The sequence below is a fragment of the Myotis lucifugus genome, unplaced genomic scaffold (genome assembly GCF_000147115.1).
Source record: "Myotis lucifugus unplaced genomic scaffold, Myoluc2.0 scaffold_1144, whole genome shotgun sequence".
NCBI lineage: Eukaryota > Metazoa > Chordata > Mammalia > Chiroptera > Vespertilionidae > Myotis > Myotis lucifugus.
In genome coordinates, this window is record NW_005872192.1 from 7,730 (window position 1) to 26,276 (window position 18,547).

Genomic DNA, 18,547 nt, shown 5'->3' on the forward strand with positions numbered 1-18,547 from the left:
AGTTAGTGGATCTCTCCACCGGACCAAGGGGAGAGGTGTTGGTACGTCCCTGAGACCTCCCCAATGTTTTAAAATGGGAGGAGATGTTAGAATGCACTGTTATCCAAGGGAAAAGAAAATAGGAAGGAAAGGAGCAGTGGAAGCCAGGGACCTGGATGGTTGGATAAGAAATAAGACACTGTGCTGGCTTAACTTCTTATTTGTACTGAACCTTAATTCTTGCTGTTTTTCTGAATATTCTGGTTTAGCTTAAGAAGTGTCCAGCTACCCTGTCCTGCCAGGCTTGGAGACTGAAACCTCACTTTCTTTCAACATTTCTCTTTTCCTTCTCATCACATACATAACCTTCATAAATTTCACACTTTCAAATTAGCCTTAAACCTTCTTTCTATGTCCTTCAAAAATGCATAACCATGCCTCAGACCTTCTATTAAGTATTTCTCTTACTTTCAAGAAAGTATACATACTAAGAGCTGGCGAATTAAAACACATCTAGCAATCAATGTTTCAGTATTGTATGCTATTTTAAAATACTTAGATGTTTATCATTTAACCCAGCAATGCTTCATTTTGGAAAATTATGTATAGGTATATGAGGTTGGAGAAAATGCAGGGGAGGGAGGGAGCAGGTCGCGCAGCCTGTTCCCAATTTAATTTAACTAGAACTTTAAACTTTTAGCTGGCAAGTTAAACATTCAGCATTTCTTTAGATTAATAAAAGTAGGTGCTTCCTTTCTTGTGTAATTTTAAGTATATTGTATTAGTCTAATTTAGTATTGGAAGGGTTAAAGAGAAGAAAACTGGACAGAGATAAGTTTGTCTGCTAGCAGCTAGGGTCCTGCATACCTTAGATAAGCAAAAATCAACAAAGAACTCTCTCTCCCTGCTCTGCATGGCAACGGCCCTTTTTTTTTTCCCCCTCTGCATTAACCATTTGGATATCGGGAATATTGTTGCAGATCCTGTGGCATTTGCTGCAGCTTTGGGGTTAACATTCACAGGAAAGAGTCTAGGGGTCTCTAGCCCTAAAAACTTCTTTGCTCTATCTCTCTGGCTACACAAGGATTGATATATTCCCATCCATGGATTATCATCCGTGTCTCCCAGGAAAGGGTTACTTGGGGGCCGCTGGGCAGTTAAACTTTTTGTTCGCTCTGCTAGGGGAGCAGGGGGGTGACTCCAGCAGGAAGCCTCCTGGTGAGACTTCCCTGCTTTCACCTCGATAGAGGTTTTTTCTCTCTCAGTTTCAGCCTTCCTTGAGCTTTGAGAAACTTCTTTTGTCTTATCGAAAACAGCCCAGGAATCTGTGGGGGCAGAGGGCTCTGGAGGGGAATAGGGAGGTAAAGGGTCTTCTGTTCCCCCGCCCGCACCACCAGTGGTGGAGAGCCAGGGGTTAAATGCTATTAGGATAGCCCAGAGCTTTTGTAGCTCCCTTTCTGTTACCTTTACTTGCCTGCTCTGTAACGACGCATGGAGCGCCCGAAAGTTTCCCATAGTTACAGAGGGGCACTCACCCGACCTTAGGCTTGCCTGCCGACTTTCTTGAATTTTGTTCTTTTTGATCCGGGGTCCCTGTTCGGGTGCCAGCTGAAGCAGGGGGTCCCGCGGGGGTGAGGCCGACGGAGTCCTAACGAAGCATGCCCGACTCCGGGGACGGTTCAGTGATGCAGATCCAACTTTATTGTGTGAGTGCAGGAACATATATAACATTCCAGACCAATCAGAAGTTTACAACATCCATAGGGCAACCAATAGTAAGAAAGATCAGGGTACTATGTAGGGGCTCTAGGGGGTCTGCTCAGGCGGGCGATGCCACTTCCTGGGGTGCCGAGGAAGCTTGTATAGGCGGAGCGGGCTCACGCCATTGCATCTGCCGCAGTACTGAGATAAAATCTCCTGAGCTCTTCCCCACAATTTTGTTAAAGTATATTTATTTGCATTTATTATTATTTCTCACTTTTTTCTGTTTAATTATAGTTAAAAGACAAATAACATAACATTTACCATTTTAACTATTTTTATGTATACAGGTTAAATATACCTACATGTTACTTATATTCACATTGTTATGCAACAGATTTCTGGAATTTCTTCATCTTGCAAAACTGAAACTCTGTACCATTAAGGAACTTGTTAACTTTCTTCCCCTGCCTTTAACAACCACTATTCTCTTTTCTGATTTTATGAATTTGACTATTTTATATGGCTCAAGGAAGAGGAATCATAAAGTACACTGAATTTGTCTTTCTGTAACTAGATTATATCATTTAATGTCTTCATGGTCAATCCATGCTGCGGCACGTGACAAGATTTTCTTTTTCTTAAGGCTGAATAACATTCTACTGTGTGTATACACATTTTCTTTAACCATTTTCATCTGTTTTTATGGACATATGGGTTGCTTCTTTCTGACTATTATAAATAATGCTGTTGTGAACTTGGGAACATGGGTGTGCAAATATCTCTTCAAAATCCTGCCTTTAGTTCTAGTTCTTTTGGATACATATCCACAGTAGAATTTCTGGGTTCTATGGCAACTGTATTTTTAATTTTTTGAGGAGCTATCATGCAGTTTTCCAGAGCAGCTGCATCATTTTTCATTCTTACTTATATTCCACAACAGTTCCAATTACTCCATATCCACACCAATATTTGTTACAATATACTTTTTGAATACTGGCTATCCTAATAGGTGTGAGGTGGTATTTAATTTCTCTAATAATTAGTGATATTGAACATCTTGTCATATGCTTAATGACCATTTTTATATTTCCTTTGGAGAAATATGTATTTAACTCCTTTGTTCATTTTAAAATGTTTTTTATTAACTTTTAGAGAGTCAGGGAGAGGAACAGAGAGAAACATCCATGATAGAGAAACATGGCAGCCTCTTGCTTGCCCCCTACTGAGGATTGAGCCTACAAACTGGACATGTTTCCTAACTCAGAATCAAACCAGAGACCTCTTTGTTCATGGGACAATGCTCAACCTACTAAGCCACACCAGCCTTTGACTGTTTTAAAACTGGGTTATTGTTTTTTTTTTTTGAACTGTATGAGTTCTTTATATATTCTGAATATCAGATATATAATTTTTAAATATTTCCTCTCAGTCCATGAGTTACCTTTTCACTCTGTCAATTGTTTACTTTGATGCACAAGATTTTTAAAATGTGATGTATTCTTATTTGCTATCTTTGCCTTGTTTCCTATGCTATTTGCTACATATGTAATTTCATTGCTAAATCCAATGTCATAAAGCTATCTCCTATGTTTTCTTCTAAGAATTTTATAGTATTCAGTCTTATGTTTACATCTTTAATATATTTTATGTTACTTTTTTAAAAATTAAATCTTTATTGTTCAGATTATTACAGTTGTTCCTCTTTTTTACCCCGATAACTCCCCTCCACCTGGTTCCCACCCCACCCTCTGCCCTTACCCCCCCACCCCCACTGTCTTCATCCATAGGCGTACGATTTTTGTCCAGTCTCTTCCCGCACCCGCCACACCCCTTTCCCCCAAGAATTGTCAGTTCACTCCCTTTCTATGCCTCTGATTCTATTATATTCACCAGTTTATTCTGTTCATCAGATTATTTATTCACTTGATTTTTAGATTCACTTGTTGATAGGTATGTATTTGTTGTTCATAAATTTTATCTTTACCTTTTTATTCTTCTTCCTCTTCTTAGAGAATACCTTTCAGCATTTCATATAATACTGGTTTGGTGGTGATGAACTCCTTTAGCTTTTTCTTGTCTGTGAAGCTCTTTATCTGACCTTCAATTCTGAATGATAGCTTTGCTGGGTAAAGTAATCTTAGTTGTAGGTTCTTGCTATTCATCACTTTGAATATTTCTTGCCACTCCCTTCTGGCCTGCATAGTTTCTATTGAGAAATCAGCTGACAGTCATATGGGTACTCCCTTGTAGATAACTAACTGTTTTTCTTTTGCTGCTTTTAAGATTCTCTATTTATCTTTTGCTCTTGGCATTATAATTATGATGTGTCGTTGTGTGGTCTCTCAGGCCTCCTCTGCAGCTCATCTACAGATGCTTCATGATGGTTGTCTATAATTTAGTGATAAATATAATGTGCTCCTGGAGGAGATGACACAGCAGCTACCTACTTCACCATCTTGACCGCAAGTAAGACAGCCTCTTTCAAGAGGATCACAGTTAAACCTTCCCTTCTAACAACTTCTCTCCTTTGGGTTTCTCCTCATTTCAATGCCAGGAAACCATAGCCATGAAGAAGGAGTATTTCTTGCTGCAGAATGAAGAGTCATCTGGAAAATATTGCCAGGCTCAGCTTAAGCAGCTTTCAGAGCCCTTGATAGAAAGTATTTCAAGAGGAACTTTCTCTGTGCCTGATGGATACAAGCTCTACTTAGAAGCAATGGACAAGCTTGAACAGTCCTATAACATGATGCCTAGGAAAGTAGTGAAGGTGAGATATAAAAAGAGGGGAGAAGGATAGGGTATTGGGATCAGAGGGTCTTGTGGATGCTTTCTTTTTTATAAAATATATTTTATTGGTTTTTTACAGAGAGGAAGGATAAGGGATAGAGAGTTAGAAACATCGATCAGCTGTCTCCTGCACACCCCCTACTGGGGATATGCCCGCAACCAAGGTACAAGCCCCTGACCGGAATCGAACCTGGGACTCTTCAGTCTGCAGGTCGAAGCTCTATCCACTGAGCCAAACCGGTTAGGGCTTGTGGATGCTTTCTTAAAATCTAAGACCACACCACACCATTTATGGAGAAAAAGCAGAGCATGGCAAGACCTACATTTTTGTCTTTTATATCCATAATAAGTTAGACACTTTTACATAAACCAGAAATATTTCTTCCTAAATATGGGATTTATTATTATCCCAAATCTAGATGAAATAGAACATTTGTTTTATTTAACAAACAGTGTAATAGTTTTGTGCTAAGTATAGGAGATATATAATTAAAGAAACAACATTCTCAAAAAGCTTATGACCTTACTGAAAAGGGACATATAAATATATAATTGGATATGATGGGATATGGTCATCATATAAGTATACACTGATAGTGCTGCTGCTGCTGATGATGATAATGATAGTGATGCCTAACATATATTGAGCGCTCACTTTCTATTACATGTATCATCTTAGGTGCTGTGTTCGGATTATCAACTTATTAGAATAATATCATCTCCATTATACACTTGAGGAATGAGATGCACTGAGAAGCTAATAAGTTACCTAAGAGCAGACAGACAGTAAGTGGTAGAGAGTTGGTAGACCAGGTCTGTGTACCTGGCAGCCATTCAAATCTCAGAAGGAAGTTTAGCAAACCTTTCTGGAAGAGGAGGGAGAAGCTATAAGTTGAAGTATCAATCCAAGCTACCTGAGTAAAAAAAGGGTAGCTGAGCATCCAGTCAGAAGAAAAAGAATGTGCACTTATTGCAAACAATGCAGGATGAGTGTAGAACTGTACATAAGCCTGCATGTCTGTGACCTGGGGTGGATGATGGCTGGCATATTAGGATAGGAAGTTGGAGAGAGAGGAAAGAGGTTGCTATTGAGCGTTTTATTCTAACTAAAGAGGTTTGATGTTTTAAAATGTTTTGTTTGTTTGTTTGTTTATTTTTCAGGGACATGAGGTCCTCCAGAGCTTTGTACAGTCACAGGCTGCAACAAAGGAATCCATCCTGCAGGCAGACATAGCCCTCACTGATGGGGAGAAGGGTCTAGCAGGTACAGTACAGGGCTCTGATCACAGAGGGAAAGGAGGTTCCTGCAGTGCCTGCAACAGGTGTGAGAACACAACCCTCCTGAAACAAGGTGCTTCCTGTCCTGTTAAACAAGTCAACTAAACTGAAACTAACCCAGGGAATTCTGGTAGCTTAATCAGCCAATTACGCCTTTCCATCACATTCTCCTTACCATTTTAAAATCCCTTTAGTTTCTGAGCTCAGGAGGGTACAGCTGAGCATAAATTATTTTCTTTCCTCTGTAAAACCCTTGGGGAACAGCTGAGTGTGCCAAGAATTGGGAAGCTGATAAGGAACAGGAGCTGCTAAGACAGAAACAGAAGGAACAGCAGGAAAAAAATGGATGCTCAAGATAAAAGCTTCCAGGAACACCTAGTCCAACTGAAGGAGAAGATTAGGAGACAAAGCAAAAGCCACCTGCTGCAGAATGGAGCAGGAAAGAATGCTGGAGCACAGGCAGAAGGTAAGTCCAGGTGGGGTCTGGGCAGTAGATAGAGGACAATAAATAACATGGGTCCTCGTGAAGGGGAGGACAAACATTTAACTGAAGTCATAACCCCTGAAGGAAACCCAAAGGCATAGGAGTCAGTGAAATGCCAAATTAATCGGGTCATTCTAAAGCCTTAAGTCTATGACTCGGCACCTTTTGTGGCTTTAGAGTCTGCAGAGTGCAAATGACATGCCCCAGACTCCTGAACTGGCTCATTGTGCCCCCAAGTGAATAGGACCTTAGTCCTGTAGTCCTTAGGATGTTTGCTACAACCATCAAAGAGACTTCATGTAGATCCATCTGGTGGAAGATGTCAAATTGTGCCTGATATGCTATAAAAGATTCAGAAAGCTCTCATGTTTGCTGCATTCGTTTCCAGATCTGCCTGATTTATTCTCTGCACCCAGAGTAAAATGCATGCTCTGTCCTAATCTGGAGTTTGATAACCAGTGTACTATAGAGAGTCAGAAATTCCCATTATGTGTTACATGTGTTACATGTGTGTAGTTATCCTACTTCAGTGGAATCAAGAAATCATTTGAATTGAACCTCCAACCTTCCCAAAGAGCATCCTTAGGGCTAGAACAACCCAGCTCACCCCCTACCCCCCCATGAAGTCACACTGAGGGACCTTAGAAAGGCATAAGCCTGGATACTCCCACTATGAGGTCCAAATATTTGGAAATTTTGGACAAATGTACCAAAGAGCATCTAAGTTAGTAGAAAAGTAGAACATGTGCTTAGCTGTTACAGTTGTTAAATACAAAGTGCTGCTAATTGGGATTTTCAAAAGGGAATTCGCTCCTCTTCTACAGATTCAAGAAGAACTACTTTTTGAGGGATTTGAAAACGAATCTGAGAAGATGAGGAAAAAGATAAATCAACTAAGAGATTCAAGAAACTGAAAACATCTGGCCTTCAATATTTATAGAGCTCTTTCATATGGCAGCCAGAACACTACTTGAGCACTTACTGGTCCAATGAAGAAAATAGGCCAATTTTCTTTTTTAGATAGGCCGAGAATGTTTAGTAAAGATATTATAGCCCTAACTGGTTTGGCTCAATGGATAGAACGTCAGCCTGTGGACTCAAGGGTCACAGGTTCGATTCCAGTCAAGGGCATGTACCTTAGTTGCAGGCACATACCCAGTAGGGAGTGTGCAGGAGGCAGCTGATCAATGTTTCTCTCATCGATGTTTCTAACTCTCTATCCCTCTCCCTTCCTCTCTGTAAGAAATCAATAAAATATATATATATATATAAAAAGATATTATAAAAGGCTCCTTATGTTATAATAGCATAACACTGTGGCTCATTTTATTAGTATGTGTGCCATGGTAGTTTTGCCCAAGAAAAGTTTAAAAATAAAGAGTGATTACCAAAAAATACCAGGGACTGATGTATAAAACAAAACAAAACAAACAAAAAAACAAGCTCACTTTTGATTGAATTAATTAATTTAAAGAAATGAAAAACAAGTTAAAAGATGATTTATTCATAGTAAAGTTTTAAATAAGACAAAAAACAAATGGTATGATGAGGAAAACATTGGCAATCTGTATTATTATTATTATTATTTATTATTATTATTTCTTCAGCTATAATGATGCTTATGAATCTGGAGCAAAGAACAGCAAAGACATATTTTAAATAGGCAAAAGTATAAGAGATAAAACATTTAACTTTACTGATTATAACGATATGCAAAGTAAAAGTATAAAGTACTTGTGTCATCTGTCAGATGGACATTTTGATAGGACATTATGTTGGCAAAGGTTTCAGGAATCTGGCGGTCTCTCCTATTTGCTAGGGACAATGCAAACTGTGGCCAATACACATCAAAATTTTAAATGCTCAACAGAAAGAGTGTACTTATCACAGCAAGAAACAGAAGTTACAAGATGTGCATCTTAACTCTGTTGTCCTTTGGGCCTCTCAATAGGTCTTGGAATTTCTCCCGAATTTATGTTCAGATATAAAGTCTACTGGAATGTCCATTGTAATCATCTCCAAATTCCTGCCCCACATTTATAAAGATGGGGAATTACAAGGAAAAATTTTTTTCAGGGTCAGCTCAACACTTTACGAATTCTTTTCAGCCGTGTAGGGCTTAAGACCTTTGTGGTTAGAATGAACTGCTTGTAATTCCACATGCTGTATGTAGTCTCTTGACTCTGGACCTTTGCACACAGGACACAGACTTCTTAAAGACCCGGCTGCTCATCCTGTTCCCTTTATTTGCCAGCTTCTGTCCCTCTTCACCCACTGCTATTTTCTGGTTTCCCAAGATTGCATCAAGTTTCTTCCTTGGGCTAAATATTGTGCTCTGATCTCCCAGATACCACAGCACTTTTATATAATTGCAAAATTAAAATGACCTGTTTACAGCTGTCTCTGTTACTACCTCGTGAGCTCATCTACTTGATCATCTTCATCACTGTATATTTGGCTCCTACCACATACACACCAGGTGTTCAAAAAATAGGGGTGATTCTATGAGCTGCCATCCAACAGTGCACCAACTAGCATTTTTTTTACTATATTAACTGCTCTCTAGGTTCTCAAAATAAAGGACACAGCTTTAGGAACTAGTGAAGTATGGACTTAATGAGGCAGAAAGGATATGCACACCCATCTGAGCCTGTTGCCATGCTCTCTCTAGGTTCTGGTTTCTTCAAGCTTCTCTCCCATGACAATTACCCAGCAATGAGGTCACCACCTTTGACTCAAAGTGCAGTTATGACATTTAAAATAGTAAAGAAAGATGCAGTATTTTGTATTCTTTTTTATTTTATTTTATTGATTTTTTTACAGAGAGGAAGGGAGAGGGATAGAGAGAAACATCGATGAGAGGAAAACATTGATCAGCTGCTTCCTGCACACTCACTACTGGGGATGTGCCTGCAACCAAGGTACATGCCCTTGACTGGAATCGAACCTGGGACCCTTCAGTCCACAGGCTGATGCTCTATCCACTGAGCCAAACCGGTTAGGGCCAGTATTTTGTATTCTTATTTGCACCACAACTCTTGCGTGCCTTTAAGGTGCTTCTGTTGAAACAAAACTATGCTTTTGCTCTGAATATCAATTTCTCATTGAATATGATACCCACAGCTGACAGAGGGGTGAAATCTGCAAGTACAGCTCTGATTTCTTGAGGGTCATGAGATCGTGCTCAGCAGCCTTTCATTTTCCCCATTCAAAGCCACTGGAATCAGAAGCCCTGCACTGGATCCAGCCCCCAGATGTACTGGTATCACCATAGAATGCTCTGAATGCTGCACATCTGGATGGTGGGTAAAAGGATGAGGGGCAGTGATGAGTTCTGCTTCCTGATCAAATCTCCCCAACACACATGACCAACAACACAAATTGTAAACAGTTAACATGAGAATTGTGATATGAAATAATCCTACTTAGAGAAAGGAAGGATCAGAAGTGAGGCGAAGGACAGCAAAAGCAGAGAAGAAGAAATCTTTAAGCTTTAGTCAGAAATTGGCATACCTTGGAATAAGTTTACACAAATCTTAAGAATAGGCTTCAGGGAAAAGCCTTTGTCATACTTGAAAATTAATAAATAAGAGGTAAATTATTGAAAAGATCACGGCGATACCATTGTAATTAACTAGTTATTAATAATAGAAAATGGACAAAGGGAAGGCCAGATATTATAGGTATGTTTCCAGCAAAAGAATCGGGGAAGGCTACTGAACAAAGGGAAAATGGACACATGCCCATTGAAGTTAGGATGATATAGGAAAGGTACTTATCTGTCAGTCACACCTGGAAGCAAAAGTCATTGGCCAGAATGGATGTGGGGTTGTAAGGGCGCAAAGATTTGGGATACATAACCCCCTAAACAATGAAGTTCTCTCTCTCTCATTCTCTCTTGGTCACTCCTGGCACACTTGGCTCATGGCTTATGCTTGGCTTCCCGATATCTACTCACATGCCCCACAGCCATGTGAACCCACACACACAGTGGACTAAGGGACTGCAGCTAGCCTGATGCTGTACTGGGCCCTGCTCCAACTCGGTACAGAAACTCTGGACACTGGCTTTGCTTCTAGCCTGATGCTGAACTGAAACCCCAGGTACACTTCTGACTGGACTAAGGGCAATGGGACTTTAGAAACAGAGACAGATCCAAAGACAGAGCAACAACGATCAGACTATTAATCCCCAGAGGGAAAGTAGGGAAGGGAGGGGGCAAGGGGAAGAGATCAACCAAAGGACTGGTATGCATGCATATAAGCCAAACCAATGGACATGGACAACAGGGGGATGAAAGCGTGAGGGGGGGGAGGATGGGGATTTAATGGGGGGGATGAGGACACATTTGTAATACTTTAACTAATAAAGAATTTTAAAAAAAGAAACACATGGATTTAATTCCATGCACATAATAATCACTTGTTCTTTGCAAGTCTCAGAAAATTCCTTTTCTCTGTATATCTTAAGAACTCTACCTCCAGCAGCACCCAGTGGGGAAGAGGAGCCCCCACTTGATCAGAAATCAAAAGATCTATACAAGAATGTTTTCAGCAATTTTGGGGAGAAGGCAGTTCACAACCATGCTTTTCATTGTGAGAAATGAGCCACTTTGGACATTTCTACATTCCTTTCACTAATTCCTCAGATCTGGCATAGCCTGCCTCACTAGTGATCTCATCTCCTACTGCTTTTGTCTAGTCCTCACAGCATTTATTTATTATGGTAATTCTTCAGTGGTACAGAGGGCATAAGATGCAGGAACTCTTTAGAAATACAAAAAATAATAATAATAATAGAAGAGACTTTTCTCCTACAATATAGGAAAAAGCTTAACAAAGCAGGAGTACTGACAAAACAGTTCGAGATGCCTTCCTTTTCACTCTGTAGTCTCAGGTTAAATGCTGCCAATTATGACTATACTAGAGGCCTGGTGCACAGGATTAATGCACTGGTGGGGGGCGTGGTCTGTGGGGATTGGCCACTGTGAGAGCGCTACTCACCCCAGTCAGCAGAGTGGCACGTCCCTTGTGGGAGCACACTGACCACCAGGGAGCAGCTCCTGCATTGAGTGTCTGCCCCCAGGTCATCAGTGCACATCATAGTTACTAGTCATTCCACTGTTCAGTCAATTTGCATATTATGTTTTTATTATATAGGATTGGATATAACAAAGAGCAAGATCAGGTAAACAATGTCTGCAGCCTGGGGAGGTTCCTCTCAGTAAAACAAAGGGTCACTCATGGTGGATGTAGGAGCTTCCATAGCAGGTTCTCTGGCCTTGAACTTATTATATCAGGGGTTAGGTCTTCTCTGGAGTACAGAGAAGCAGGACAACATGTGTAAGCCCTGGAACATGCACAGCTGATAGGAGCTATGGGGCCTGCTGTAAGTATGACTTCTTCATACTAGGGAATTAGGAACAGATCAATTCTCCTAACCCATCACATAGTCTAAGCCCCACTGACTTCATTATTTCAACTGACTCTTATGCCAATTAACAAGCTCTTTTTTATTAATTTAGAAAATAATTCCCCCCTGAACCAAATCACCAAGTTCAAGGTGTTATTCTAGATTTGGTCATTTCATATACCTATTCACGCACACACCCCCTCTTCCCCAGAGGCTGCAACTAGAGTCAGCATGCAAACATACACAGCACAGTGTTTTTTCTTGCATTATTTTAAATTTAACTACTTCCTGGATAAAATAATTTTCTCTAGCTCCATACTGCTATTCTCCTGAACTTTGTCTCCTTATTTGCTCTCCAGGATAAAACACTTTTATTAGACACTGCAACTTTATCAATTGCCCTTGCTTTCTGTCCACACCAAGCGGACTAGTAAAATTTCTGTTATGCTTTAATATAAAAACTCATCTGTGCAAATTGGAACATTAATATATGACAGACTTTATACATCATCATTGATTACCAAATACTTGCCTAAAAAAACAAACAAACAATAAATGGCAATACACAATATGTAACAGAAAATGTTTCCCAATAAATAACTTTTGTGTTTTAAAAGATCAACTACTTTACTTAGTGTATTTGGTTTTCTATTATCTTAAAATAATTCACAATCATTAAAAAGGTTCACAATACACAGAAAAGTAGAAAATAGAAAATATATAATAACATCAATGAGTTAGAAATGCTGTTAATATCAGAGTACATAATGTTCAAGACTCTGATCAGTTTGTTGTTCACAAAAATAGACCAATTTTATGCCTATCACAAATTGAATTAGTCTCAAGAAACATGTCCAAATCTGTCTATAGACAATAGCTTTGTTCATCTGCAAAGGTGTTCAGAGTGTAGGCAGGAAATTTATGTTTTTGTGTTCTTGATGAATTAAAAGTCTTATCATCGTAGAAATTCCTCTCCATAGCAATGTAAAAAAGAAAGAAGTTTCTTTTACTACTGAGTTAACGATACTGAGTATGTCCCTACAGCTAGACTGAAAGTGTCTAGATAGTTAGATAAAATTTCACATTATTTACATATTGAAACAGGAATTTTTAGGGTTGAAAAAGACAGGTTTTAGGACATTTTAGAAATTAAGTGGATGATGGAAGAAACACAGGGCTGCAGAGCAGCAGAAGTTTTATTTTCATAGAATGAGGGAGCTGGAAACAACAAAAGGTCCACATTTACAAAATAAAGGGAAGGAAACCCTTCATCCAGAAGAAGAAGAAGAAACCCCAAAGGGAATAGGAAAACAAGGAAGGGGGGATGGGGGAGAAAAAACCTCACAGGTCCCATGTGAGGTTGGACCTTTGAGCAAGAAGTTACTATAGTAACCAGTCTAAGGGAATAGTGACCAATCAGAGGGGATATGGAGGCACAAGGATCTACAGCCTTTATAAGCTGTAGGGAAAGGAACTCAATGGGACTCTTCCCCTCCCTATGTGGGAGTCTGTACTTGTTCTTTAATAAATTTCCACCTTGACTGTACCACCTTTTGTCTGTGGATTCATTCTTCTCTCCCGGACATCCTGCCCAGTCCAAAAATTCTGCTTCAGCACTGGCTGGTTTGGCTCAGTGGATAGAGTGTTGGCCTGCAGACTGAAGGGTTCCAGGTTTGATTCAGGTCAAGGGTATGTACCTTGGTTGCTGGCACATCCCCTCTAGGGGGTGTGCAGGAGGCAGCTGATCATGATGTTTCTCTCTCATCAATGTTTCTAACTCTCTATCTTTCTCCCTTCCTGTCTGTAAAAAATAAATAAAACGTGTTTTAAAAAAATTCTGCTTCAATATCAAAGCAGATGAGATCCTTTTACAGTGCACACCTTTTAGCAGGTAAATGATATGTTTATTTAGGGTCAAGAATATCCTGTTTTCCCATAACATGCCTGTACAGCACAATTTCCTGTTACATCCTGAACTTTCTGTCACTTCCTTCACAGAGTTCACTCTTGCTCACTTGGAAACTGAGGTAGCTGTTGTTCGGTTAGTTGCCTTCATCTGAAAGAAAAATCAAACTTCTTTCATCCTCTTGAGAAGAAATGGTTACAGCAGGATAGAACTGAGTGTAAGCTCCGAGGGGTCCGGGAGCCTGGACCTTGAGCTTAGTGGGTGCTCACATTTCATAAAGATGCTCCTGTCCAGCGCTTGGCAACAAGCCCCGCTGGTGCCCCCTCCCCCTTTCAGCACCAAGGCGGGGAGATGGAGGATTCAGAGGACTGAGTGGGAGCAGCAGGAGTGCTATTGCAGGGTATGGGGACTCCACAGAGGCAAGAGGGAACTGGGCCGCAGACAAAGCAGCCCGGAAGGCTGCCCTGGAAACCAGTGGGGCCTCTACAGATTCTGGTGGGTAAAGGCTGAAATCCATAACTAATTTTTATTCAAGTTCTTACAGGCTTTACAGTCTACCCAGAAAGCAATCCAGAAGCATGTTTGAGATGTTCAGCCTTCCAACCTGGTGACTCTGTTTAGGTAAAGACCATCCAAGGACTGACTCCTACCTGGAGGGGACCACATATAGTCATCCTGACCACCCCCACCGGTCTCAAGGTTGCAGGACTGAACACCTGGATACCAGAAACACCACCTGCAGATTCATTGCTCCACAAGGCTAAAAGAAGCTTGTGGGAAAATGGGGGGTAGAGGGGGGATGAGGAGGAAACTGGTCTTGCAAGACAGGTCAGGCCATAGAAACTGTGAAACTTGCACTGCCCTGGGGGTTGGGGGGAAGGTCCTCATCGCTGGCCCCAGGACAGATCATCAACACCTGGGGGCCTCCCTGTAAGCCCACAAAAGGGGGCGGAACCATATCTGCAAGACAAAGACCCCAGAAGGTTATGAAAAGCGAAGTCTCTGCCTGTTACTTCACTCTGATTTGGAAATTATTCCTGGAGTCCACCAGTGTTAATAAATGGGGTCCCTCCCTTCTCTATTAAGTGTGCTTGGTATTTCTTTGCTCTTCTGTAACAAGGAAGATCAAAAGCAATTTCAACCTGAACAGACAAGATGGATATGTGAAGGACAGAGAAATGCCACAGGATAATGAGAGAGAAAGATATATGTTCACAGAGGATAGAGACTTATTGCAAAATAAGGGGAAAGAGGAGGGGGCACCACTTGGGCTTTGGCCTTTGAAACTAATACTACGTAGCAGAGTGACCAATGAGGAAAGCACAGGGGTCCTAGATTAAGGGAAGGGTCCCTAGAATACATAATACCTCAAGACAAAGAGAGCAGTGGTCACCCTATTTCAGCCAGGAGAGACAGAGTCTTAGGAATAGAAACTTAGAATTAGGAGCTTTAGAGATAGTATCTGCTTGCAATAAAGTTTCTGTACTTCTCATCTACAACTTTTTCCATGGCTTCATCCTTCTAATTCATCTGGACAAGAACCCGGGAAAGAAATCACCCTTGCACCCTGCTCACCAAAAAAACAAAAAACAACACAAAACACCCTGAATCACTATTATTATGACATTTTAAAGAGTGAAATATTTTAATTCCTTTTTATTGTTATAATTAACATATAACATATTAGTTTTAGCTGTACAATATAGTGATTTGATATTTGTATATATTGCAAAATGATCACCATAGTAAGTCTAGTTAACATTCATTGCCAGGGCTGACCCGCAGATCCTGAGCTATGGATGAATGATTACTCAGACAGACATTTCTGTGAAAGAAACCAAACAGCCCCATTCGCCTGCCTCCTCAGGCTCTTATTGTAACTAGAGCTTGAACTAAAATTAACTATTAGATATTAACAGTAGGGTAAGTATCCCTGAGAAGACACATGCATCTGCAGTGTCCTTTAAGCAAGGATGTCTAAAGACTAAGCATAGATTCCAGTAAGCAGGTGCTTGTACGTACACAGACTTGCTTCCCCACAATTCACCACCATACGTGCTTACAGAATATTTTTCTTGTGATCAGCACTTTTAAGATTTACTATCTTAACAACTTTAAAATATGCAATATTAAGTATTGGTACAATGCTGTACATTACATCCTAATGACTTATTTTATAACTGTAAGGCTGTAACTTATGATTTCCTATACCCATTTCTGCTACTCCTTATCACCTGCTTCTTGCAACCCCCAGTGTATTCTGTTTATAAATGGGCTTGTTTTTTTGAGTCCACATATGAGGTCATATTGTATTTGTCTTTCTCTGTTCTGATTTATTTCATTTAGCATATGCTCTCAAGGTCCATTGATGTTGTTGCAAATGGCAAGGTTTCCTTTTTTTGTTATGGCTGAGTAATATATCTGTATAAATATATATGCCACATTTTTCTTTATCCACTCAGTTGTTGATGAACACTTACAGTGATTTTATATCTTGGCTATTATAAGTAGTGCTGCAATGAATATAGGAGTACATATATCTTTCTGAGTTAGTGTTTTCTTTTCTCTCTTTTTTTTTCAGATAAAGAGCCAGAACTGGAATTGCTAATTCGTATGGTAGTTTTATTTTTAATTTTCTATTTTTAAATATTTTTTACTGATTTCAGAGAGGAAGGGATAGGGTGAGAGAGATAGAAACATCAATGATGAGAGAGAATCATTGTTTGGCTAACTCTTGCATGCCCCTCACTTGGGATTGAGCCCACAATCTGGGCATGTGCCCTTGACCAGAATAGAACCTGGAACCTTTCAGTCTGCAGGCCAACGCTCTATTCACTGAGTCAAACCAGGTAGGGCTTATTTTTATTTTTTCAGCAATCTCCATAATGTTTTCCATGGTGGTGACATCAATTTGTCTCATCATGTGGGCATGAGTGTTCCCTTTCATACCAAGATTATAAAGATTTCTTCTATGTTTTCTTTTTCAAAAGCTTTCTTTTAAATACTCACTTTAACATTTAAGACTATAATTCATCTCAAATTTAGAGTTTTGCATATGGTTTGAGTTCAGGGTCAACATTCATTTTTTTTCTTCAAAATATTATTCCTACACGAAAGCAGCAAGGCCGAGAGGACAATAGAGTTTGGTTTAAGTTTTGCAGGATTATTGTTATGGTTCTCAGAGGAATTAAAATAGTTATTTTTCATGTTTGAGTTAAAACTTCCCTTTCTATGACTGTAGAATTTACTTTCTGAATTGTGGGAAGAAAAAGACTAAGGAAAGAGGAAGATTGAGAGGTGGGTGGCCTGTGGATGGACAGTAATTACCCAGAAGAATTCTGGAGACAGGGAAGGTGAAACATTCACACATAAATCCAATTTGCACAGAGGCAAGGACTTCTTCTACCAGAATCCCAGAGTCCCATCTGTGCCCACAGACCATTAGCCACCACCCAACCAAGAACTATACTCTGTCTGCACCTTTCAGTCAACTATCCCAGGTCTCCCTGATTTGCAGCCAGCCCATGAGCCATAGACTACTTGGCAGGAATGATGATCAATGTGTCCCACGGCTTTGTTCACTTCCATCAGCTTTGCCTTAAATTCACAACACTCCAACCCTATCCCAAAACCAAAGCAAACCCTTGAGCAATAGCAAGGGGCTTAGGATGTCTAGTGGGGTGAGGTATGTGAGGGAGAGCAAGTCTACCTTGAACAGAACCCACCTGATATCTCCTCATTGCAAAATGCATCTCATTATATAATTTAATGTGTCTCTCTAGACTCAGTAACCATGCTTGCAAATAAAGAATCCATGTAAGGATTATACTAATCTTTATTAGTATATTCAGCAAGAATTGAATCACTCTGTAGGGGAAACATTGTATTTGAAGTTTATTTTGTCTTTGCAGTTTTTTTGGTTCAACAAAATTAAAAACATCCTGATTCTAATTTTAGTTTAGTGGCAACTGTGTGACATTCAGAAGTTGCTCAATCAAGTAGTTTCCTGTGGAGGGAGGGAGCCGGTTAGGAAGTTATGTTCCTAGCATTTTTAGGATATAGTACATTTCTTTTCTTCTATTTTCATCTCCATATAGTTTAATTCAAGTTGAAGTTTATTGATATCTTCCTTGTATTTCTCCTGGAGACACTGGAAATTTTCCTGAGAGGAAAAATGGAGACTGAACTCACACAATGTAAAACATTTCCCACATTTGCCAAATTATTTCCCTTTTCAATACCTGTGTTAATCCTTCATGAGTTTTTGAAACTTATTTGTGAATAAGTTTCAGAAACTTACTTCCTCTTCGCCCATATTCACCACAGGCTTCCTGGAAATTATAGCATTTTTTCCTTCAACTCTGATCTAGGTAGTGTGGCCTCTCAAATATCTATCTACAAATGTGAGAAAGATGAATGAATTCCATCGGGAAGGTTACTACATGACTCAGAGTCATGGCAGATGTTTGATCAGTGAACTTAGTACAACTTTCCGAAACTTGGAGGCAAAGTAACAATAATAGGTTGAGGAGATGGGGGCCTGTGACAGTCCACACTGTATTTCTGGGTGGACATCTGGACTCAACAATGACTCATAGTGGAGCCTGGAGAACAGGGTGATACAGGAAGCCTGAGCATGTAATTACCTGATTAATTACGTATATGGTCATGAAATGTTTACTAGTGTTTGGGTTAGAAAATCCCGTAATTGGACGTAATGCTCTAACTTCTAAGCATGTTTTTGATTCAGTGCAGTGGACGATAAAATGGTGATGACAAAGTTGAATGCCTGAAATTTAATATTTAGAATCCTGTCTTGCTCTGCCATGGTCTGGGCCTTCTCCATCTCCATGTTCTCAATCAACTGTTTCACCCATACCTGATACTTCTTTTCTTTCTCTTCCATCATCTGCTGATTTCTCTTTTGCATTTCATCGAACATTTTTATCAGAGCTTCAGAGGAAGAAAAATAAGCAGAGAAACATGAGGATTAAATT

The 18,547-nt window shown here is 39.9% G+C and overlaps 1 protein-coding gene across 1 annotated transcript in view; it reads right to left on the reverse strand.

Annotated features, from left to right (window-relative positions):
* Window positions 1–17,486: 17,486 nt before the first annotated feature.
* LOC102436238 (guanylate-binding protein 4) overlaps window positions 17,487–18,547 on the reverse strand; it is a 37,639-nt gene continuing 36,578 nt past the window's right edge. Inside the window, exons 12-13 of the mRNA XM_014449356.2 lie at window positions 18,430–18,503; window positions 17,487–17,712 (exon numbers count right to left, since the gene is read on the reverse strand). Coding sequence (XP_014304842.1) covers window positions 17,602–17,712; window positions 18,430–18,503 — 185 coding nt within the window. The 3' untranslated portion in view covers window positions 17,487–17,601. The remainder of the gene's footprint in view (window positions 17,713–18,429; window positions 18,504–18,547) is intronic.